Source organism: Lycorma delicatula, chromosome 1 (genome assembly GCF_047948215.1).
Source record: "Lycorma delicatula isolate Av1 chromosome 1, ASM4794821v1, whole genome shotgun sequence".
NCBI classification, from domain to species: domain Eukaryota; kingdom Metazoa; phylum Arthropoda; class Insecta; order Hemiptera; family Fulgoridae; genus Lycorma; species Lycorma delicatula.
In genome coordinates this window covers 295986871-296008723 of record NC_134455.1, presented here as the reverse complement: position 1 = coordinate 296008723, position 21853 = coordinate 295986871, and the positions used below count along the sequence as shown (strand labels likewise).

The 21853-nt window shown below is 31.3% G+C and overlaps 2 protein-coding genes across 5 annotated transcripts; one reads left to right on the top strand and one right to left on the bottom strand.

The window, feature by feature from the left end:
- The first annotated feature begins 1815 nt into the window (after positions 1–1815).
- On the top strand, positions 1816–21627 carry LOC142318332 (protein PET100 homolog, mitochondrial). Of its 4 annotated transcripts, none has more exons than XM_075354911.1 (2): positions 1816–1963; positions 21257–21627. In XM_075354911.1, exon 2 carries the CDS (start codon positions 21271–21273, stop codon positions 21505–21507), a length of 237 nt encoding a protein of 78 aa, XP_075211026.1. In that variant the 5' UTR covers positions 1816–1963; positions 21257–21270; the 3' UTR covers positions 21508–21627. The 4 variants fall into 4 exon arrangements, with proteins under 4 accessions (XP_075211026.1, XP_075211025.1, XP_075211027.1 ...); XM_075354910.1 differs by lacking the exon at positions 1816–1963 and adding an exon at positions 1986–2006; XM_075354912.1 differs by lacking the exon at positions 1816–1963 and adding an exon at positions 14248–14379.
- On the bottom strand, positions 14069–18328 carry LOC142318330 (peptidyl-tRNA hydrolase 2, mitochondrial-like). Its single transcript, XM_075354909.1, has 3 exons — positions 18143–18328; positions 16208–16293; positions 14069–14364 (listed from the first exon to the last, which is right to left on the bottom strand). The coding sequence occupies exons 1-3, from the start codon at positions 18263–18265 to the stop codon at positions 14160–14162; spliced, it is 414 nt and encodes a 137-aa protein (XP_075211024.1). The 5' UTR covers positions 18266–18328; the 3' UTR covers positions 14069–14159.
- Positions 21628–21853: the final 226 nt, after the last annotated feature.

Here is a 21853-nt window from a genome sequence, read left to right as displayed (position 1 = left end):
TATTTTGTTAAAGTCTCTGCTATACAACTCAATGTGAAAGGGTTGTAGGAAGAAAAATAATAATATATTAATAATAATAATGATGATGATGATAATAATGATGCTGATGGCAATGACAATGACAATGACAATAATGATAAACTGTGATTATATACAAAATAGAATTTAAAGTAATTGTCAGGATTTATTCACAGGTAGTTAAATAATGAAAAGCAGAATTCAGTTCCATTGACAAAAGACATTAGAATCACCGCTAGTCTACACACTTTTAACCACTAGTCTTGTATTAACAACAGTAGTACAATAGATAAGACAGGTATAAAGTTCTTTTACTGCAAATATCTTTGCTGTTCACAAATAAAACTACTCTAACAATTTATGAATGAAATTTAGTACATTATCTCTTTCACTTTAGTCTAGCAATCGCTCACCAAACCATTTCTTATTTTCATGTGCTGTCCATACTGGAATTACTTGTGATGTCACCTTAATTGTGTCAAACGTGTACGCACTGAACCCTCGCCGAATACTCTTACTTCAAGCTCACATAATCACTCCTCGCTTCGAATTCTATTGTAGCACTCTCACGCACACTCACATCATAACGTCTCGCTTAGATTGACTGTCAACTGGTTTCCCTGCAGTATTTATATTCCTATCTTCTTTACCTGCAGAACCAGACCCCAGTTAAGCATGAGAATTACCCAAACCCTTTTAGTTTCCCATGGATTTCTGACCTGGGTCTGGTAACTCTTCCCATGGAACATCATCTATTTAGGTATGTCAGTGGGCAGTATTACAAAAGATGCTTGTTAAACGGACCTGTTACCTTTAACTCTAAAAGAGTTTCTTTTAGCTCCTTCCTGGATTCCTACCATTATTATGTTTTCTACTACTTTCTTCTTAATAGGTAGGAATCCATTACTAGGTCCATTGTACCGGTCTTATTACAATATTTATATTTTTATATATTATTACATAAAATATTTATCAGCTATATTAATTTAAAGGAATAAGCACTTTTTGAGTAAAATATTTTTATTGTCTTTAATTTTCAGTTACATTTTTTTTTTTTGTTATATAGTTCTCACTATACCCCACATTATAAATTCTTTTACAAGAAGTAAGATTGTAACTGTGTTATAAAATCTTCCAGTGTAATGTTCTTCAATGTAAGTATTGTTACATTACTAAATCAATATTAATTTTTTTACACTGTCATTACGCTCTAGCATTAGTGAAATAGTTGTGGTTTTAACATAGCTGCATGGGAAATTTCTTTACGAGATAGTTAATCAATTCTTCTTTTTTGCATGTTGACTCAGCACTTTTTTCTTCCATGTTATGGCAGGACATATTATCAACTATTATTACAGGATTGTATGAGATATCAGGAATTAACTGCATTTGAACATTTCATGAAGCCATTGTTATTCATTTGATTGTGCTCAGCAGTCATATGTTAGTGAATAATGATTATACCTAAAACTTTTTTTATTTTTTAAACTCCTCAGCATTGTTTACCAGTACTTTGTATATTATATGAGAATAAAATTATTAAAATAAATAAATTATCGTGTATTAAATTCCCGACGATAAGTGATTAAGTAATTTTACATTTTTAATTAATTATTTTAATAATAATTTATCATTCAAAATTTTATTATAAATATTTTCTATTGTTAGCTACACCAATACATCTGAACCCTAAACATCGTAATATGGTCCTTAGAAAATAATTACGTACAACCAGGAACCATTGCTAGATTCTACAACAGCCGGAATTGAGTGCAAATTGTTAATCTCGATATTTATTATCGATTCTGTTATATAACTTCGATTAATAATATCGAAACACACAATCTTATAGTAAGGTTATGTTTATCACGAATTTGAGTTTACGTTGGTTAAGATAATTTAATTTGCTTGCAGGTTATTAATAAATAAATTACGTTATAACTAGGTGAGATATTTTATGAAACGCTTTGAATACGTTTTTTGCAAAGGTAACGTTTTAATTTTCCTACTTAGTAATGTGGGATGTTTGCCGGTAACTGTAAGTAGGGTTTGTATTGTAGATTTAATAAATTTTTTATCGATGCATTAAAGAATGTAATTCAGAATTATATTCACAATTACTTTAGTCTGTATCAGATTTAATCTAACAGATATCATCAGTTTGCTTGAAATTAATTTTTTATTTTTGGTTTACTTGATGAACATTTTTAATTAATTGGAATCTAAGTTAACAAAGGATACAGATTAGTAAACATAAGTTGTGTGACTATTTAGCCAACAGAATAAGCAACTGTTTTCAGTATTTGTCATTTTAGACTGTCAGCAGTACATTCAAAATGCTTGTTTAGTTGTGTAATTTTAAGAGAAGTTAAGCACCATTGCTTAAAACAACAATGCACTTTAAATACCAGTAGTTAGCAGGGGGCCAGTAAGTCATAGTCACTAAATCTTAAACCATAGTATTTCTCTAAGTAATTAAATTTCATTATTGAAATGGTAAATATTAAGTATGTATGTACTTAATGTATATCTGAAGATGTACGAATGTGTTGTTAACTTGAATTGCTTTATCATTATTTGTGGAAGTTTAATTATCATTTATTCAAGTTACAGAAGTTATTTTCTTTATAAATATTGATTTATAAAAACAACATAAATACTCGTAAATTCTTATAAATATATGAGCTATTTATTTGTTGAGTTTATTGGAAAATGTTTGTCAGTATGGTACATTTAATTTATATTATATTGATAATTACTGCCTTACTGAAATTGCATATCGTGTGAGAAAAACAGTGTACCATATCATACTTAAGATTTTGAGACAGCTGTTTATGTAATACAAGGGTCTTTTTTGGAGACCCTTGGCCTGATTTTATGTGATTTGGCACTAAATCATTAGTATTATTGGGCAACCTTTGGACAGGAAGAAAAGTCCCAAAACTAGTCTATAGGCAGTTTGCCTACCCAAAGTAGGTACTGGTCAGACCCGTACCCACAGCACTAGTAATGAGGAAGAAGGGATTAGTGATAAGAAAAAAGGGGTGGGGGTAGAGAATGGATAAGTATAGTTCTAAGGATAGTTTGAAGAAGTCTGTTTTCTTGTTCTTGACTATTGCTATAAGATTACATTGATTACATGTTGAAACATACCAAATGTTATTGAAATTTGCAATCTTCCTTATTTAGGAACTAAGTTATTCATTACCATTGAAATTATTTGTTGGAAATGCCTTTCACCAGAGTTATGTGCCAGTAAGTTACAAAGTACAGTTACCAAAAATTCAGCACTGTAAAAATGTAATAAACATTATTTTTGTACTAAATAATTGGTTATTGTATATAATTATGGACTCAGCCTGACAATTGGCCAATTTAATATGCAAGGTTATTTAGATGAGGTTAGCGAGCATTATGGGGTTATGTTGATATCATATGAAGTTCAGTACATAAAATTGCTAGTTACCTAACCTAATTTTAACCTTCACCCAAACTAAATAAAATTGAATTTCACTTAAACCAATTTATTGTATAAATAATGTATGCACTTAACTTGTGAATCTAATTCATGCTTAACTTAATTGATAAACTTAACCAAATTATTTAGTTAAAAAATAATCTATATTTCACTTGTACAATTACAAAATTTTTGGTGACTACTGAGTAACTTAACGAGGATGTAACTCTGGTGAAAAGTGTTTCCGATGAAAAATTTCACTTTAATGAATAACTTGTCCTAAACAAGATGTATTCCAAATTTCAACAAAATGGCAGGCGAGTCATTAATTGTATATAATTAATGAAATAATATACATACTTGTTTTTTATATTGAAAACATTAGTATTAAATGGTTTTGGACATCAAAGTCAGGTTGGTTTACCCTGCTCTCAAAACAGGTTAACCATATTTATAAAATCGTAACAGTCATATTTAAATCCATATGTTTTACTCTTCTTGTTAACATTTTATATTGTTGGTAAGTGTGACATGTCATGGAAGGAGGAAGAATAAGAAGCATATGATACCTTCTCACATCTCTTCAATGTCTGACTGATATTGGAATATGTCTATGAATGCTTCACTTATATTAGTTTTCTGTAGTTTAAAGGGAATTTATAATAATTCCCTTCAATGTCTTCTTTTCAAATTCCCTTCACTTTTCTTCAATGTCTGATTAATGTTGGAATATGTCTGAGTGCTTTACTTCTATTAGTTTTCTATTGTTTAAAGGGAATTTATAGTAATTCAATGTAATTACTAGATATTAGAAGTGAAAATATTTATGGCGTCAACTTTATTCTGTGTTGTGAATCCATAGTAAAGCTGTTCTTCTAAGTTCATTAATAAATGTTTGCACTGATTTAAAACACTGAATAATTTATAATATTCACAAATTATTCTGTTTTAATATGATACAGGGAAATCTCAAAAACATTCAGAATGATTGTGAAAAATAAACAAAAATCTTATAAAATTATTATTTTTAAAAATTTACGTAGTTTGTTAGGAATTCATTGGAACCCTTTTTAGAACATGTTTCTACTAATCTGTTTGTTTTGATAGAGATTGTAGATAGATGTACTGCACCAAGAAGGAATTCAAAATCTGATTAGCTGGTATTAACTTTCACTCATGTGCACAGGTTAAGTACTGTGACCAATTTTTTTTTGTTCTATTCACTGTAGTTTTTGAAAAATTTATACATATTGAAAGTACTGATGGGATATCAAATGAATAATTTTAATGTATGTATTAACTTAGTGCAATTATTTGCACTCTCCTTACTGCAAGGAGACAAAAAAAAAAAATTGCTGGTGTTTCAGCCTCTATTATTCCCTACATTGTCAGACTTTAAAAATTAAAGATCAGTTTAAATCGTGCAAATTATAACTAGGAAAAATTAACAGTAAAACTATATTATTTTTATTCCAGGCTTTGTTGGGGTCATCTTCAGTTTTTTTACAAAAAAAAGAATTAATTAAAAAAATGTATTGCTATAGATGGGACACATTATTCAAGTCTTACGCAACTATTTTCACTTTTTTAAAGTTTGATAATAAGCAGAATGTTTATTTTTGGTCAGCTTAAAAAATCTGTTCGTAATGCTATAATATTTTTCTGCCCCAATTTGAACAATATGACCATGTGTTGGAACAATATGATATTAAGGTGGTTGAAAATGGTAAAGTGAGAAGTATTGTTTTGGTTGGTTTTTTTTTGGGTGAAAAATGCTTCTGTGTTATCATTGCCCAGACATGATATATTTATTGTCATAAACATATATCACATTTTATATCTCAATTAAAACAATAAAATTTCCAACTGCTGTACAGCAATTGGCATGAATAGCTGAAACACACTATAGTAATTTAAATATAAATGGACAGCTCTAAGAAACCGTAAAACATAAGATAAAAATATTTTAATGATGTCATTCATGAGCTAGTGTATTCTATTTGCAAACTGCAGTTAATAACCTCCTCCTGATGGTTTTGTCTGCATGGTGTTGAGTCATAAGAAAGACCACATTAGACTATATAAAGTGACACATTAATGTACCCTTCTGCCAAGAAACAGTCAATTTTTATATTGACTCTATTTGGGGAAACTGTAGATATACTCATTAAAGCCATTTTCTAATGCCTGTAATAATTTTTTTTGTATTCTGACGAGGTCAGATAACAAAGGTAGTACAAGTTTCAATAATGGGCCACATATTTATTGTTTTTAACAGTTTCAAAAAAAAATCTTGAAAGTAGGAAACTTCAAAAATTCTCCATTTACAAATCTTATTTATAGAATTGGCTGCACTATGTTTAATAGTAGCACTTTGTAGAATTTCTAGGTGCACAAAATGTAGAAAAGTTTAATTTAAGGTATGGTTACAGATCTTTGCCTAACTTAAATGACAGGATTTTTTAATACCATTGTTTACAACTTTGCTGTTAAAAAAAAAAAGATTTTGATTATTCTTAAAAAAAAAAATTCAACCATAATATGTAGATTTTTAGTAATCATTTTATAGAGTTTCTTGCAATATGACTGATGTCAGTTTGATTAACAGGATTCCAGGAAATGTTTGTATTATTTCAAATGCATTAACAATAATCTTAACAGTTTGCATTCATGTAAAACATGGAAAATTTTCTGTTTTTTAGCTAAAACGCCTTTTAATTTGTAGATTTTTCTGGGTAAAACATATACTAACAATATTTTGGATTCTAAGGTTTTGTAAGATATTTTGGATTCTAAGATTTTGTAAGATATTTTAAAAAGTTAGGCTTCTTAAAAAAGGCAATACAGATTTGATTTTGCTCCTTATCGAGATCTCCTCTTTTCAAAGACAGGTTTCTGACAAATCATGTGTATGATTAGATTTTCTGCCTGAATTGTAATATATTTAGGGACAATCTTGTACACCTACTTTCTGAAATTTTCTACAGCTTTGTGAATTTAAAAAAAAAACTGTTAACTTCATAAACTCGCTTGCTTTTACCATCATTATATTATTACATCAGCTTTTTTGCTGAACCTGTTGTGTGTATTTCAGTCATTGTAATCATTAAGAAGTTAATAGTTTTTGATACAAATTGAGATATTTTGTTTTGGACAGAGTAGTACATGAAAATTATATCATAATGGAACCATGTTTCTACATTAGAGAATTTTCATTTTACGTATATAGTAGCATTTTCTGTGTTAATTTACTTAGGAAGAAAATTCCCAAGAAAATACACATTCTGATTTTTATAGTACATACCATATGATATAGGAAAAGAAATATTAGCACAAAAAATGACCCCCACCCATATTTATAACTTCTTATGGTTTTAAAGTTGTTGGATCTAAAATCCTTAAGTGTGAACTATACAATTTTGTATATATGTTTGATGGTGTCTTGCTTTAACTCAGGAACAGCTTATAATAATGAAATTTGATATCATAATTTGGGTTTATTTTTCTTATAAAAAATAAGAAAGTAGAATCATAAAATGTTTGTGAAACCCCCACCCTTAACAATTTCGTTTTTCCTATTATTTTTCTGCAAATTAGGCATTATCAGACTGAGAACAGTTTTTAACTGAACAACTCTAATTGATAATCCACCCTTAAAATTGTACAAAAATATAACTCTTAATATAACATATAAGAGAATACATAGGGTAGAATTTGCCCTAGATTTTTTATAAATTTTACTAATTTTCAAATAATTCTGGAACAGTTTACCGTTTTTCATTAGATTATAAGCATTACAAAATACCCTAATAATTATAAATACCCTAATCAAAAAAGTATATGCTTATTAATAATTTGAATTTCCATAATTTTTTTAATGTGTAGCATTTTTTGTATGCCTATCTGTATGGAAAATTAAATTAAAATAAAACCAATGCATTAAGTAAAATTAACAAAAAAACCTGTTCCAGTAGAAGGAACTAAGCATTAAAAAATAATTCTTTTTTAAATTATGATATGTCATATTAAGTTCGCCACTCACTGACCCCAGAGGCGCTGGCTTGCAAGAAGTTGGTGTTAGGGCGGGTGAGACACCATTCCCTGGCATACTGGCTGTGTAGTGTGAGATATAAACCAAATGGTTTCTTGAATGGCACTGAGAAAGACGCCGGGGATTGACCAACTTGACCCGGATATTTTCTATCACCTGTTGCTTGTCATAAGAGAGCTGCTTGGCAGGCTATTCACGAGATTCCGTAGCTAGGGTTGCTTACCGACTTGTTAGAAGGTGGCTTTGGTGAGGGTGCTCTTAAAATCAGGAACCAATCAGAGTGAGGTCAGCAGTTATCGACCTATCGGTAATCGGCTGGTTGTGGAACGGCTCTGGGAAAGCATCGATATAAACTCACTTCTAAATTGAGGTCAGTATGGCTTCATGAAAGGGGTTGGCACCGAGGATTGCATATTAAATGCTTTTGCCAAGGTGGAAAGGGCCAACTGTAAATATGTTTCGGCAATTTTTATTGGTATAGAGGCAGCATTTCCTTCCTTGTGTTGGAGTTCTGTCCTCTATGAGTTAGAACGCCGCAATGTTCCCGTAGCCCTGCATGCCGTAATGCATGACTATTTGTCTAAGCGTACGGCTCTGTTTAGAGATGCGCACCTTGCTGTGGAAAAGTCCGTCACCAGGGGAAGCCCGCAGGGTTCCGTTCTAGGTCCCCTGCCGTGGAACCTGATATTTTACAGATTTCTGGGACTGACATTCCCAGAAGGGTTCACGGCCCAGGCTTTCGCCGATGACTCTCTCCTTTTAGTTCGTGGTAATTCATGACCGCAGCTAGAAGACCGGGCGCAGGCGGCTTTGTCGACCTCGTAGGGCTGGATGGAGATTCAAAATTTAAAGATTTCTGAGCCCAAGATGAAGTTTATGCTTCTCAAGGGTACAGACAAATTATTGTACAGTCGTAACCCCCACATTAAATATAAAGGCTGTATGATCAGCCGAGTTGTGGTGTTCAGTACCTAGGTGTTTTGTTTAATGAGAAGTTGCTGTTTAGCAACCACATTAGACAAGTAGCGGCAGACACAGTCTCTGTGATGCACAAGCTTAGGAGGATTGCTTGGAAGGATTACGGGCTGTCATTTGTACATGGTGTACCGAGGTGTAAAGTATGGCCTCTTATGCTGCGTACGTTTGGGCGCATAGGTTGGACAGAAATCGAACACTTATTCAGATTTTAAGGAGTGTCCAGCGCAGAGCATCAATAGTATGCACTGGTGTTTTTAAAACAACGCCCTACGAGCTTACCACCATATTGGGAAAGGCTCTCCCAATTGATTTAATAATGAAAGTTCGGACGGTCGTGTTGAAGTTGCGAAGAGGCAGGGAGGCCAAGGTATTTGGGATACTGTTTCAAGCCGGGCTTATTTCGGAGTGGAACGGTGATCACAATGGATTATGGATAATGAATGCATCGGTTCTAAATTTCGTTCAGTTGCCCATCTCCTGCCTGAGGAGGAGGCTTTACAGCCTCGTGGTGGATACATGGCAGCAATAATGGAACACCACGACTAAGGGGGGAAGGTCCTTGTATAGATTTATACAGGACTTGGGGGATGGTATGGCTCTCCTTCGTTTTTTGAGGGCAATGGGTGCCCAGGTGCTCTCCAACCACGCGTACTTGAACCAATATTTGTTTAGTTTCCGCCTGGCAGCTGATCAGCTGTGTGTCTGTGGGGAGGTCCAGTCGAATGGACATATGATGTTAGACTGCCCAGCTCTTGGGGCGGCCAGAACTCAGGCCACCCTAGAACTTAGAGGTCAAGGGGAAAATTGGCCACTCATAAGCCAGAGTGAGTTAATGTGGCATGAGCCACATTGTCTGATCATGTGGGTGTTCCTTGATGCCATTGCTTTGTTCAACCAGCATCAGTAGTTTATTTAAGGGAAAGATTCCTACTTTGCTGCTGTGAAAGCTATCTGAGAGTTAAGGCTGGACATCAGCTAATTAAAGCTCCAAGCGCTTTATTATTGGTGGATGGGTACTTGCTGGCATTCAGTGACCTAAGCGTGGCAACGAATTGCTGTCTAACGACATGCATTTAATTTATTGAATGTCATATATATTTTAGTAGTTGATAGGGTGCGCCTACCCATTTTAGAATATATGACAAGTGAGTAGTGGGACATGAAGCAAGTGATGTGTGGCACTATGCTTAGTTCGCTCATGCAATTAGGTTAGCTCTAGGAGCTAGTTAGGACATTGGTCGCTAAACTGATTCGAGGCTCAGTAGCTGTTTGTGGCACAGACATTCGGTCTTCGATTTAAAGTACAAAGAATTGAGATCATATAAAGTCTGTTATATTGTTTAAAAGAGATTTATTTTATTTTCACTGAAGAAAGTGAATTGTATATTTTTAATATACACATCTTACTTTTTACCATTGTATTTTCATTTCTGATTGCTGTCATTATTGCAGCTTATAAACTTGACACAGCATCCAGTGATGCTGTGTCAAGAGCAGCAATAATTTTTTTAAAAGTAAATCTAACCTTCTGGAAGAACATCTGCAGGGCCCCAATTAAACCTCAGCAGTGCTTCTTTGCTGCGTTCTTTTCTGCTACCTAGACTGTTCCATTCCTGAACGTGTTGCCCTCATCACTGAAACAATGACTGGTGGCTGTTGTGGGTAGTAAGTAAATTGAGTGCATGTATTGGTAGCCATGTACATGTGTGGTTGATGGGTGCCTCTTGTTCTTTGTGTTTCTCTTCACTTGAGTTATTGCGATGTCTGTGTCTATGCATTTGCGTGGTCTGTACCTGTGTGAGTGTTTGTGCTTGGTTGGAACCATATCCTTTTGTGATGAGCGTGATGGTATTATAGCTTTGATGATCCTTGTGGTGGCCAATTGTGTGTGTGTGTGTGGGGGGGGGGGGTGTTGTTAACCCCCCTCCCTAAAGTAATGATCTTCTAGCTGTTCCAGGGGGGAAGTTTCGTTAGTAGTGGGCAGATATACATGCGCACTTAATAACATTCTGCGGAACCTGTTAGCTAGCCCGACACTATTTAGGTACCCATAAATGGGATTCCTCCCCTCTAAAAAAAGACTTCCATTCCCTCATCTTAGGCAGGGTTACTAACTAGCGGCCAGGATTTTAGGAATAGCCAACTCTACAGTTTACTAACTTGCCTTCAGTTCAGCCAACCTGCTACACAAAATACAGCCATTCCAGTAGTAGCAGCTATCCACAGGAAATTGACAATGCGTGGAACTGTTAACCAATTTTGTAGTGTGCAACTCCAGGTCTAGCCTTTTATGGAAATTTGAAACAGAAACTCCAAAGTCAAGATAACCCAGTGCTGAAAAATAGAATAATTTCTTGAGGTTTAAGTGTAGAGACCAGAGAGAGTCAGAGTGTCATTATAATAGGACATGCTGACTTCATTTAATAGGTGATACATTTAATCATTTCCAATATCCAAAATATAAAAATAATTTTAAAGTGTCTCCTGCCATTTGTGATAAATGTAATTGTCTGGAGGTAAAATAGTCCCCCGTTCGGATCTTCGGGTGGAGACTACTAAGGAAGGGGTCACCAGAAAAGTAAAAAATAACATTCTACGAGTCGGAGCGTGGAATGCTAGAAGCTTAAAAAAGGTTGGTAGGGTAGAAAATTTAAAAATGGAAATGGATAGGGTAAAGGTGGATATAGTAGGAATTAGTGAGGTTCGGTGGGAAGAGGAAGGCGACTTTTGGGCAGGTGACTTTAGAGTAATTAACTCAGCGTCAAATAATGGGCAGGCAGGAGTAAGTTTTGTGATGAACAAGAAGATAGGGAGGAGAGTGGAGTATTTCAAGACGCATAGCGATAGAATCATTGTAATAAGGATAAAATCAAAACATAAACCGACAACGATTGTTAACGTCTATATGCCTACAAGCGCCCATGATGATGATGAGGTAGAGTGTGTATATGAAGAGATTGATGAAGCAATTAAACACGTAAAAGGAGATGAAAATTTAATAATAGTTGGAGATTGGAATGCAAGCACTGGAAAAGCCAAGGAAGGAAATATAGTGGGTGAATACGGGCTGGGCAAAAGGAATGAAAGAGGGGACCAACTTATAGAGTTTTGCACGAAGTATAATTTAGTAATTGCCAACACCCAATTTAAAAATCATAATAGAAGAATATACACTTGGAAAAAGCCAGGCGATACTGCAAGGTATCAGATAGATTATATCATGGTTAAGCAAAGATGTAGAAATCAACTCGTTGACTGCAAAACTTACCCTGGAGCAGACATTGATAGCGACCATAATTTGGTCGCTACTAGACAAGAAAATCAAGAACAAATATACTTGTTTTTCACTCACAAGATGAAATGTAGATTGGGGTTTAAAAACCTGAAGAAAAGGTGTCAGATGAATCGGTGGAATTTAGAGAGACTTGAGGAAGAGGAAGTAAACAAGATTTTTGAGGAGGACATCGCAAGAGGTCTGAGTAAAAAAGATAAGGTAGAAAATATAGAAGAAGAATGGGAGAATTTTAAAAAGGAAATTCTTAAATCAGCAGAAGCAAACTTAGGCGAAATAAAGAGATCTGGTAGAATACCTTGGGTTTCAGACGATATATTGCAGCTGATGGATGAACGCAGAAAATGTAAGAATGCTAGTGATGAAGAAAGTAAAAGGAACTATCGGCAATTAAGAAATGCTATAAACAGGAAGTGCAAACTGGCGAAAGAAGAGTGGATTAAAGAAAAGTGTTCAGAAGTGGAAAGAGAAATGAACATTGGTAAAATAGATGGAGCATACAGGAAAGTTAAGAAAAATTTTGGGGTACATAAATTAAAATCTAATAATGTGTTAAACAAAGATGGTACACCAATATATAATACGAAAGGTAAAGTCGATAGATGGGTGGAATATATTGAAGAGTAATACGGAGGAAATGAATTAGAAAATGGTGTTATAGAGGAAGAAGAGGAAGTTGAGGAGGATGAAATGGGAGAAACAATACTGAGATCTGAATTTAAGAGAGCATTAAAACATTTAATTGGCAGAAAGGCTCCTGAAATAGACGGAATACCTGTAGAATTACTGCGCAGTGCAGGTGAGGAAGCGATTGATAGATTATACAAACTGTGTGTAATATTTATGAAAAAGGGGAATTTCCGTCAGACTTCAAAAAAAGTGTTATGGTAATGATACCAAAGAAAGCAGGGGCAGATAAATGTGAAGAATACAGAACAATTAGTTTAACTAGTCATGCATCAAAAATCTTAACTAGAATTCTATACAGAAGAATTGAAAGGAGAGTGGAAGAAGTGTTAGGAGAAGACCAATTTGGTTTCAGGAAAAGTAACGGGTCAAGGGAAGCAATTTTAGGCCTCAGATTAATAGTAGAAGGAAGATTAAAGAAAAACAAACCAACATACTTGGCGTTTATAGACCTAGAAAAGGCATTCGATAATGTAGACTGGAATAAAATGTTCAGCATTTTAAAAAAATTAGGGTTCAGATACAGATAGAAGAACAATTGCTAACATGTACAGGAATCAAACAGTAACAGTAACAATTGAAGAACATAAGAAAGAAGCCGTAATAAGAAAGGGAGTCCGACAAGGATATTCCCTATCTCCGTTACTTTTTAATCTTTACATGGAACTAGCAGTTAATGATGTTAAAGAACAATTTAGATTCGGAGTAACAGTACAAGGTGAAAAGATAAAGATGCTACGATTTGCTGATGATATAGTAATTCTAGCCGAGAGTAAAAAGGATTTAGAAGAAACAATGAACGGCATAGATGAAGTCCTACGCAAGAACTATCGCATGAAAATAAACAAGAACAAAATGAAAGTAATGAAATGTATTAGAAATAACAAAGATGGACCAATGAATGTGAAAATAGGAGGAGAAAAGATTATGGAGGTAGAATTTTGTTATTTGGGAAGTAGAATTACTAATGATGGATGAAGCAGGAGCGATATAAAATGCCAAATAGCATAGGAAAAACGAGCCTTCAGTCAGAAATATAATTTTTTAACATCAAAAATTAATTTAAATGTCAGGAAAAGATTTTTGAAAGTGTATGTTTGGAGTGTCGCTTTATATGGAAGTGAAGCTTTGACAATCGGAGTATCTGAGAGGAAAAGATTAGAAGCTTTTGAAATGTGGTGCTATAGGAGAATGTTAAAAATCAGATGGGTGGATAAAGTGACAAATGAAGAGGTATTGCGGCAAATAGATGAAGAAAGAAGCATTTGGAAAAATATAGTTAAAAGAAGAGACAGACTTATAGGCCACATACTAAGGCATCCTGGAATAGTCGCTTTAATATTGGAAGGACAGGTAGAAGGGAAAAATTGTGTAGGCAGGCCACGTTTGGAATATGTAAAACAAATTGTTGGGGATGTAGAATGTAGAGGGTATACTGAAATAAAACGACTAGCACTAGATAGGGAATCTTGGAGAGCTGCATCAAACCAGTCAAATGACTAAAGACAAAAAAAAAGTAATTGTGAATCTGTATACATGTCAAACTTTCCTACAATTTAAATCATTAATAACAAAAGTGTAGAAATTAAGTTTTATAAATTTAATTTATTTTTATAAATAATTACTATAATATTAGATTTTCTTTTCTCCATGTTTTTATCTCTATTTTACATATGTCATTTTAGTAGTGGTAAATTTGAAGTGACTTTGTTGATTATTCTTTCTTCTCCAAATATTGCTAAAACAGTCATTGTTCCGCTTTCAATTTCTGTACGTCCTGCATCATGGATGATACAAGTTTGCAATTTTAGTTTCTTGGCTTTCTCCTTCAATTGTAACATTTGGTCAGGACTTGTTCCACGTAGAACAATCTTTGGTTGACTGTAAACAGAACATGTAAGTGGTGATTTAAAATGTGTTTTACAATATTTATATTTAAAATGTTATTTATTAAAATGAAATCTTAATGAAATTTTGCCAGTTTGAAATAATTTTTTTAAATTATATATTTTAAGTATTGTGAATTGAAAAGTTTGAAAGTCTTCACAATTAATTGCAGTAGTGTTCAAATAGATATCGTGGCTAAAGAATGTTCAGTAGGCTGATTGAGCAGTTAAATTTTTATACATATTTTTGATTCTGAATGTAATCACAAAAAATTCCATTAAAAGAATATTCATTTATTTTTTATATTAGATAATAAAATTCAGTTCCTTTTATTTTGATAAATATATTACAGTTTGTAAATATCTGTAATGTTGGCAATTTACAAGAAAGATTATTCTCCTAATTTATATAACATCTGTTCATAAGTAACAATGACTCATCCTAGGTACAGTGTGTTAATTGAAATTGTAATTATTCTTGATCAAAAATAAAACCTATAAAAGAACTATTACATATAAAAGGATAGAAAAATTGTTGCCCTTCAGAGCACTACATTTATAGATTGTCGTGATGGTTATCACATAAATATTTATTCCTTTTTATCTCTTTACTAATAATTGAAATAAAATCCATTTGTAATGGAAGCTTACTTCCATTTGTAATGGTGTCACATTTCCAGCTCTTAGAGTCTTGGCACCCATTTTTTATTTAACGTTTTATAATTTTTGATCAGAATAATTCTTGTTTTCTTCCTAAACTTTTAAGCTGTTAAGGAAATGTAAGAAATAGTGATGAATGAGAGGAGTGCTTTTTTCTATTTATTTGTATATATATAATGTATTGTATAAGGAATTTATTTAAATGGCTGCATTATATTCAGTTGATTAAACTCAAAAATTCATGTTTTTAGACTTGAGAACTTCATATTAATTATCAAAGAAATATGAAGTTCTTAAGTCTATTTGAGTACAGATTTAGTTTAACCTTTGATTAATAACTGATGATGATGTAACTTTAGTGTGTTATAAATCTTATGTGATTATAATTAATTTGTAATAATTAGTTAAGGTTATATTCTATGACCACTCAATATAACTTAAAGTTTTTATTAATTCTGGATTTGGGTGTGGATTTTTTCTTACCTTTCAATTTTCAGCATGCTGCTGCTCCATGTGGTATTTATTATTTTTTTTACCCATTACTCTATGTAACTCTTATTTCTGTGTACACATTTGCTTGTAATTTGGAGAACATTGCACTTCCACATTATAGTAGAACTATTTATACTTTTTTTCTTCTGGATAAACCATATTTTATAATAATTTTTGTGCACGTCTGACTTAAATGAAATTTTATTCTTTTAATAAAAATATTGTTCCTATGTGTAAGAATTTAAAAACAATTTTTAACAAGATGTATTATAATAACTTTATTTATGATAGGTAGGTTAGATTAACCTACACATAATAATTACTTTGAAGTTATTCCTTGTTTTTATGAATTAATTATAATGTGATAGCCACAGTTTGCAAAATCACAATCATGAAGTGTTTTGTCTTTTAGATAATTGCTGATGCTTTGTTGTTTTTCAACAAAATTAAAGAAAAATCTGTTATAAATTAATGTCTACACTTATAATTTCACTTACCTTGTCTAATTTATGTTATTTTATTTTTTTTAAATTGTCCATATATTATCCTTAAAGATAAGGATTTATGTTTATCTCGGTAATCAAAATAAAAGTTTATGTACTGAAAAAAGGTTCTAGAGTAATAATCATTTGATAATTAGTGACCTAATTATATATATGAAAGAAAGAATTACTTTAATTTTTTACCCCTGTTTTAACCAAAGTTGAACACCTGTACGTTTTGCTGGGTTTTTTTTAATTATAGTGAATAATGTGACTGCTCCATGTGCTGCCTGTAAAAAATTAGATTTTTTGTTAAATTTATTTATATTTTTAAATAAAAATGTTTTATATTTAACATTTTAAAATAAGTTAATAATCAATTATAAGAGATTTATATGAGAATTCTGTAATCATAACTGTTTTCAGTTAATTTTATTGAAAAATCAAAATCTTAGTAATATAAAATGTAAAAAAATAATAATAGAAATGCAATAAAGGTAATTTTCAGTGTAATTTTTTACACTAATAATAGCAGTAAAATTTTATATGTTAAAAAATCCAAACCTAGCTAACCGCTATGTTAACTATGTAATACTGAATAATATGGTTTTGCTTTGGACATCAAAAAACAAGAATTTTCCTTTTTAGTTAGTATTTTTGTATTGTACTACTTAAAACTGGCTGTTTTTCCTGTTACACTAAGGCAGGGTCATGGGCAGTTAAAGACAATCCATTATGTTGATCATCTCTTCATTTCCTTATCAGTTTTCCTTGGATGAGTGCTGTGAGAATTGACTTAGCAGTGTCCTGGTTTCATTTCTGCTGTTGTCATGCTGGCACTTCTACAAGGGATGTTTGATAAGTCCATGAAAAAATGACACAATTTTTCAGGAAAAGTCTTTCTTATTTCTGAAAAACTTGAACAAAGATCTTAATGTGATTAATCAAGAGTTCAAAATAGGCAGAGTTTTTGGCAATAACTTCATTATTTTGTATAAATCTTGTTCCAGCAAGCCAATTCTTTATATTTGGAAAAAGTTAATAATAACATGAAGGTGCTAAGTCTGGTGAGTAGAGGGGATATGGAAGAATTTTGTACCTTATTTGAACAATTTTGCCGTTGCAATCATGAAGCAAATAAGTCTTGCCTTGTTTCATGGGTTAACCAATGCTACTATTTTAGGTTAATTATAATTATATTATACTAAATTTATTTCACGGATTGAAATAGGTTTGTTAAAAAAATCATTTTCTTTATTAGTGGGAAATAACCTGTGATGGTTAACTACCGTAAATTACAAAGCAGTTCTGTGTTCCTTAGAGGACAGCTGGAAGTCAGTTAAGGGGTATCATTGTTTGCTTAATGTATTGATTAGGAGTTTCAAATATCAATAACTGAAAGAGTAAAGTTGTTGAAAGTGCTACGGAATAATCTTATTTTTCATTAATTTTTTCCTAAATGACATTCAAACAAATATCACAAACTGGTTTATGTAATCGCAGTGTTTTTTGATTTCCTAATTTGCTGTAAAGCACCTATTCTAATTGTAGGCAGTTTGATATAAGGTACAAACCATGCAGAAAATGGCATAGCCACTCTAAAAATAACTGGCTTCATAGGTTAGGCTTGTTAGGGAAAGTAAGAGTAGAGATAGTGGTTTCTTGTTGCCTTGCTATTTAATACTCGGAGAGAAGGTAACTCAGGGTTATTTTTGTCTCTAGTTCTTTACATGAACATCATAAGATAGACTTGGATGAGTATAATAAAGCAACTCTAATTAATGCATTCTTTTTTGCCATGAAATAGTGTTATGTACTGCCTCAGTTAAGTTGGGATAATTTAGCACCTTCTATCTCACAACAGTTTTAAAGGAATAAATAAAAGCAAGCAAATCAAATTAATTGCTATACAGCATAAAAGCAAAATAAGAGTAACGTCAAGGGCAATTATTATTATTATTTACTTGCTACTGACACCAAATAATAAATTTAAAAAATATAATAATATATATTATATTATTTCTGATATTACTCTTTTATGTGATTTATATTAAATATATATTAGAGTATAATTTTATGAAAATAATTCTTATGAATAATTAAATAAAAAAAAAACATTCCATGCAATTACTCTGTTACCTGTGCAGCAGTTTTTCCTATTGAAAGTTGAGGTTGTGAATTAACTACAATAACCATTTTGTATTGTCTTTCTTTACAAGTAACAAAAGTAAATGAAAATAGTATAACTTTTATGTGCAACATCCCTATTATTATTATTACTGGTATATTAATTTATTATAGTTACTTCATTCACTGCAATGTATATAAATTCTTATGTAAACTGTTAATATTCTTATCTAAATATCTGATTAAAAGAAAGATATAGCACTGAAATATTAGAAATATATATGTATATATAATAATAATATAATATATACTGAAAATATATAATATATACTGAAATATTAGCAATTATTTTAAAAAGATGATTTAAATTTAATGTTTTTAGTCTTGAATGATAATGAGCAAATTGAATTATTTCAATTTTTAAGTTTAAAGCAAAATTTTTTATAAAATAAATAAAATTTTACTCATTCAAATTTCAGAATGGGAAGCCCATGTTAATTTAATAAATTAGTAATGTTATGGTAAATTATTCTATTTCCCAAAATTCTGGCATCTAATTATGAACAAAAGGTTATCTCATTTGTTCGAATATGATTTCAAACAAATATTAAGTTAATGTCAAAATCTAAATTCTGTAGTAAAAATGTAGTTTAAAGAATAATACTTTGTGAGATTTTATCCTCCATTAGAAATACAAATTTACCTACTAATAATTAAATTGACTTTTATAATTATTTAGTTTAAAGATATAAAATCTTTTCTTATTTTGGCAGAAAATTAACTTTATTTTGGAATGTGAATACTTAAAATGTAACCAACAAAAACCAAAGGCATATTTACTTTTCTGGAGAATTTTGCTTTTAACATTTTACACCAAATTTAATTAAAATACCTCAACCCATTATTGAATTACAAAGTTAAAAGCTGTGTTCACATCAGTACCAGTATGTTGGTCTGTCAAATTAAAAATTTCCTTTGGAATATTTAATAATGTACTTTCACTTTTTAATTATTTTTTATCTTATTCTCAGAGGATTGAGGGAAATTGGCCTTACACCATAAAATAAAATTACACAAGAAAATCAAGAACAAAAATACTTTTTTTTTCACTCACAAGACGAACATTTTCAACAAAGGGCACAAAGATCAGAACATATGAAAAAGCACTTGGGAGGACCACAAGGCCCAAACAATGCCATACTTGGATGATGGACTGATGAGTTTTTTTTTGGATCATAAAAGATAATAATAATCAAAAAAAGAAGAGTATAAATTCTTAGATCTAAATAAATAACTGTTGTTTTATTTCATTACATTCCAAACAAGTTGGTAGTTTTTTCTGCCGACTTGTGAAACTCTTTTAAGTTTTAACTGATGCATTATCTTTTAATTATCTCCTTTCTGTGTTAATCTTTTTAACCATAATGCATTATTTATTTTTATAGCATACTAGCAGACCCGAATGAAGATGATTGAAAGTTTGATAAAACATTATGGAACTTTTGTTAAATTAAAACATTATGTTAAATTTTGTGAAGTTCCATAATGTTCATTTCCCTTTTCCCTTCTTACCTTTTAAGATTAAGGTCTAGTAGTTTTTTAGTCTATAGTAGACAGACATACTGGAAACATTGAAATGGAATTGTAAAATATTTAGTATAGCATGTGTTGCTTTTACATCAAACAGATAGCACTGTTTTTTAAAAAAAAGCATGTTTTTACTTGCACAGGTGTGACAATTTAGGTATATAAAAACACGTGTGTATTCAAATGGAATGTTATGTCAAAATTTTAAAGCAATCTGTGAAGAACTTTCGGAGATTTAAGATTTTGAACAAACAAACATTTACATTTTTATTATTGTTTTTAATTAACAATACGACCTGCAAATTCTTTTTTCAGTGCCATTTATGCTCTTGCAACATGATTCTTTTAAATTACAGCTGCACAGGTATTTTTGAACACCAACAAAAGAAATTATTCTCCCTCTACATTTCAGGAAGAGCTTATAAAAAGAATCCTTGCCTGTGCACATTATATTCTATCGGTGTTAGTTAATTTTGATTCAAAAATTAATTTTGATTTATTTATTATATGAACTCTTAATTGTGTATCCAAAAAAAGTCAATTATAAATCTTGTCCTTTTTACTCGTTCTTTTTAAAATGAAATTTAGTATTGTGGATTGATAGATTGTAGAGCAGCTGCTGCTCTTTATATCCAGCCAGCACTGCTTAACAGGAGCATTATATTAAAAGTTTGAGGAGTGGAATATAAGATAAGACTCATTTCCACATATATACATTTTTTTATTCTTTAAATCTTTTCATCTCATATGTGAACATCTTCTTTTTCTGATGATGTGATAAAAACTATATGTCTAAAACAATTTTCAGGTATATACTAAAACATATTGAGATCTTGAATACAATGCAAAATTTGTAGTATTCAAATCATATGCGAAGCACTGTTTTCAGCTTAATAAATATTAGTTGACAGAAAAAAGTACCAAGCCATGTATTGGTGTAAGTTTGATAGTGTTGCTGGCTGGCTGTGATTCCTACTGACTATGATTCAACTATCTTTCTAAATGCCATTCTTTATTTAATGACAATGCACTTTTCTTTTTTTATTAAATAAACTTTTATTTTAAATGTTTTATTATATAAATACACTAGCATCCCTGCTGTAGCTTTGTCCATGTGTTTCTCATCGGTGATGGCTAGCTTTGTTTATACTTCCTGTCTAGCTTGTGAGAATAATAAGTAAAAATTAAAATCACGTATTATCAGTATTGTAATTTCTTCAACAGTTTGGTCAATACAGGATCTGAAACTTTGAATGATCTAAGAATGTGGATTTCATAACAGTCAGTCTCCATCTTAAAAATATTAGTTATACAGGAGTTGACAGACTGTACTTCCTCTTTTATTTTACAATTTTTAGCTTTAGCCAAGTTCTTTCAGAAAGTACTTTCTATTAGGAGAGGAACGAAATCTGATCGAAGATTTCACAAAAAATAGAATGCTAAATAAAAGAAATAATTGGCTAAGGAGGGGATAGGGGTACTACTATCTCCAGCTATATATTTTTAATGATAACTTAATTACTGAAAATTTTTTTTCAGATATAGTTACAAAAATGGGAAACTGGAAACTTGAAGTAGGAAAAATGGTTATATACATGGCATTTCCTGTAGCAATGTTTCATTATTTTCATCAAGTAAGTCTTTTTGAAGAAGAAATAATTAGATTTAAACAGGAACAATACCCTCCAGATATTATAGCTAGAGGTGAAGAACTGCGACGAAAATTACAAGAATATAATGCAGAAGTTGAATTAGCCAGACTTAAAGATTTAGAAAAAGCTAACAAATAAGTTTATTTTTATTGTTGTAAATAGTTCCTTCAGTGTATTTTTTTATATACCTTATGATCTAATATTAAGTTTAATCTAACAATGTTGATTGAAAATGTAATAAATTATTTCTATGCTTAATATCTTTAGTTTTATTTACTCCACTTTGATCAGTGATCCTAATTTTAACTGACCAAGACCTTATTACTTAGGAGAGTATGAGTATTATTGATAAAAATTAATGATGCCTACACCAAGCTGATTTGATTTTACAGCATAGGATTAATAGGGAACATGCCTGCTCCTGTTTAACCTCTTGTTGGTTTTATTTATTACATGTTTTTATGTTATTTTGATCTGATTTGTT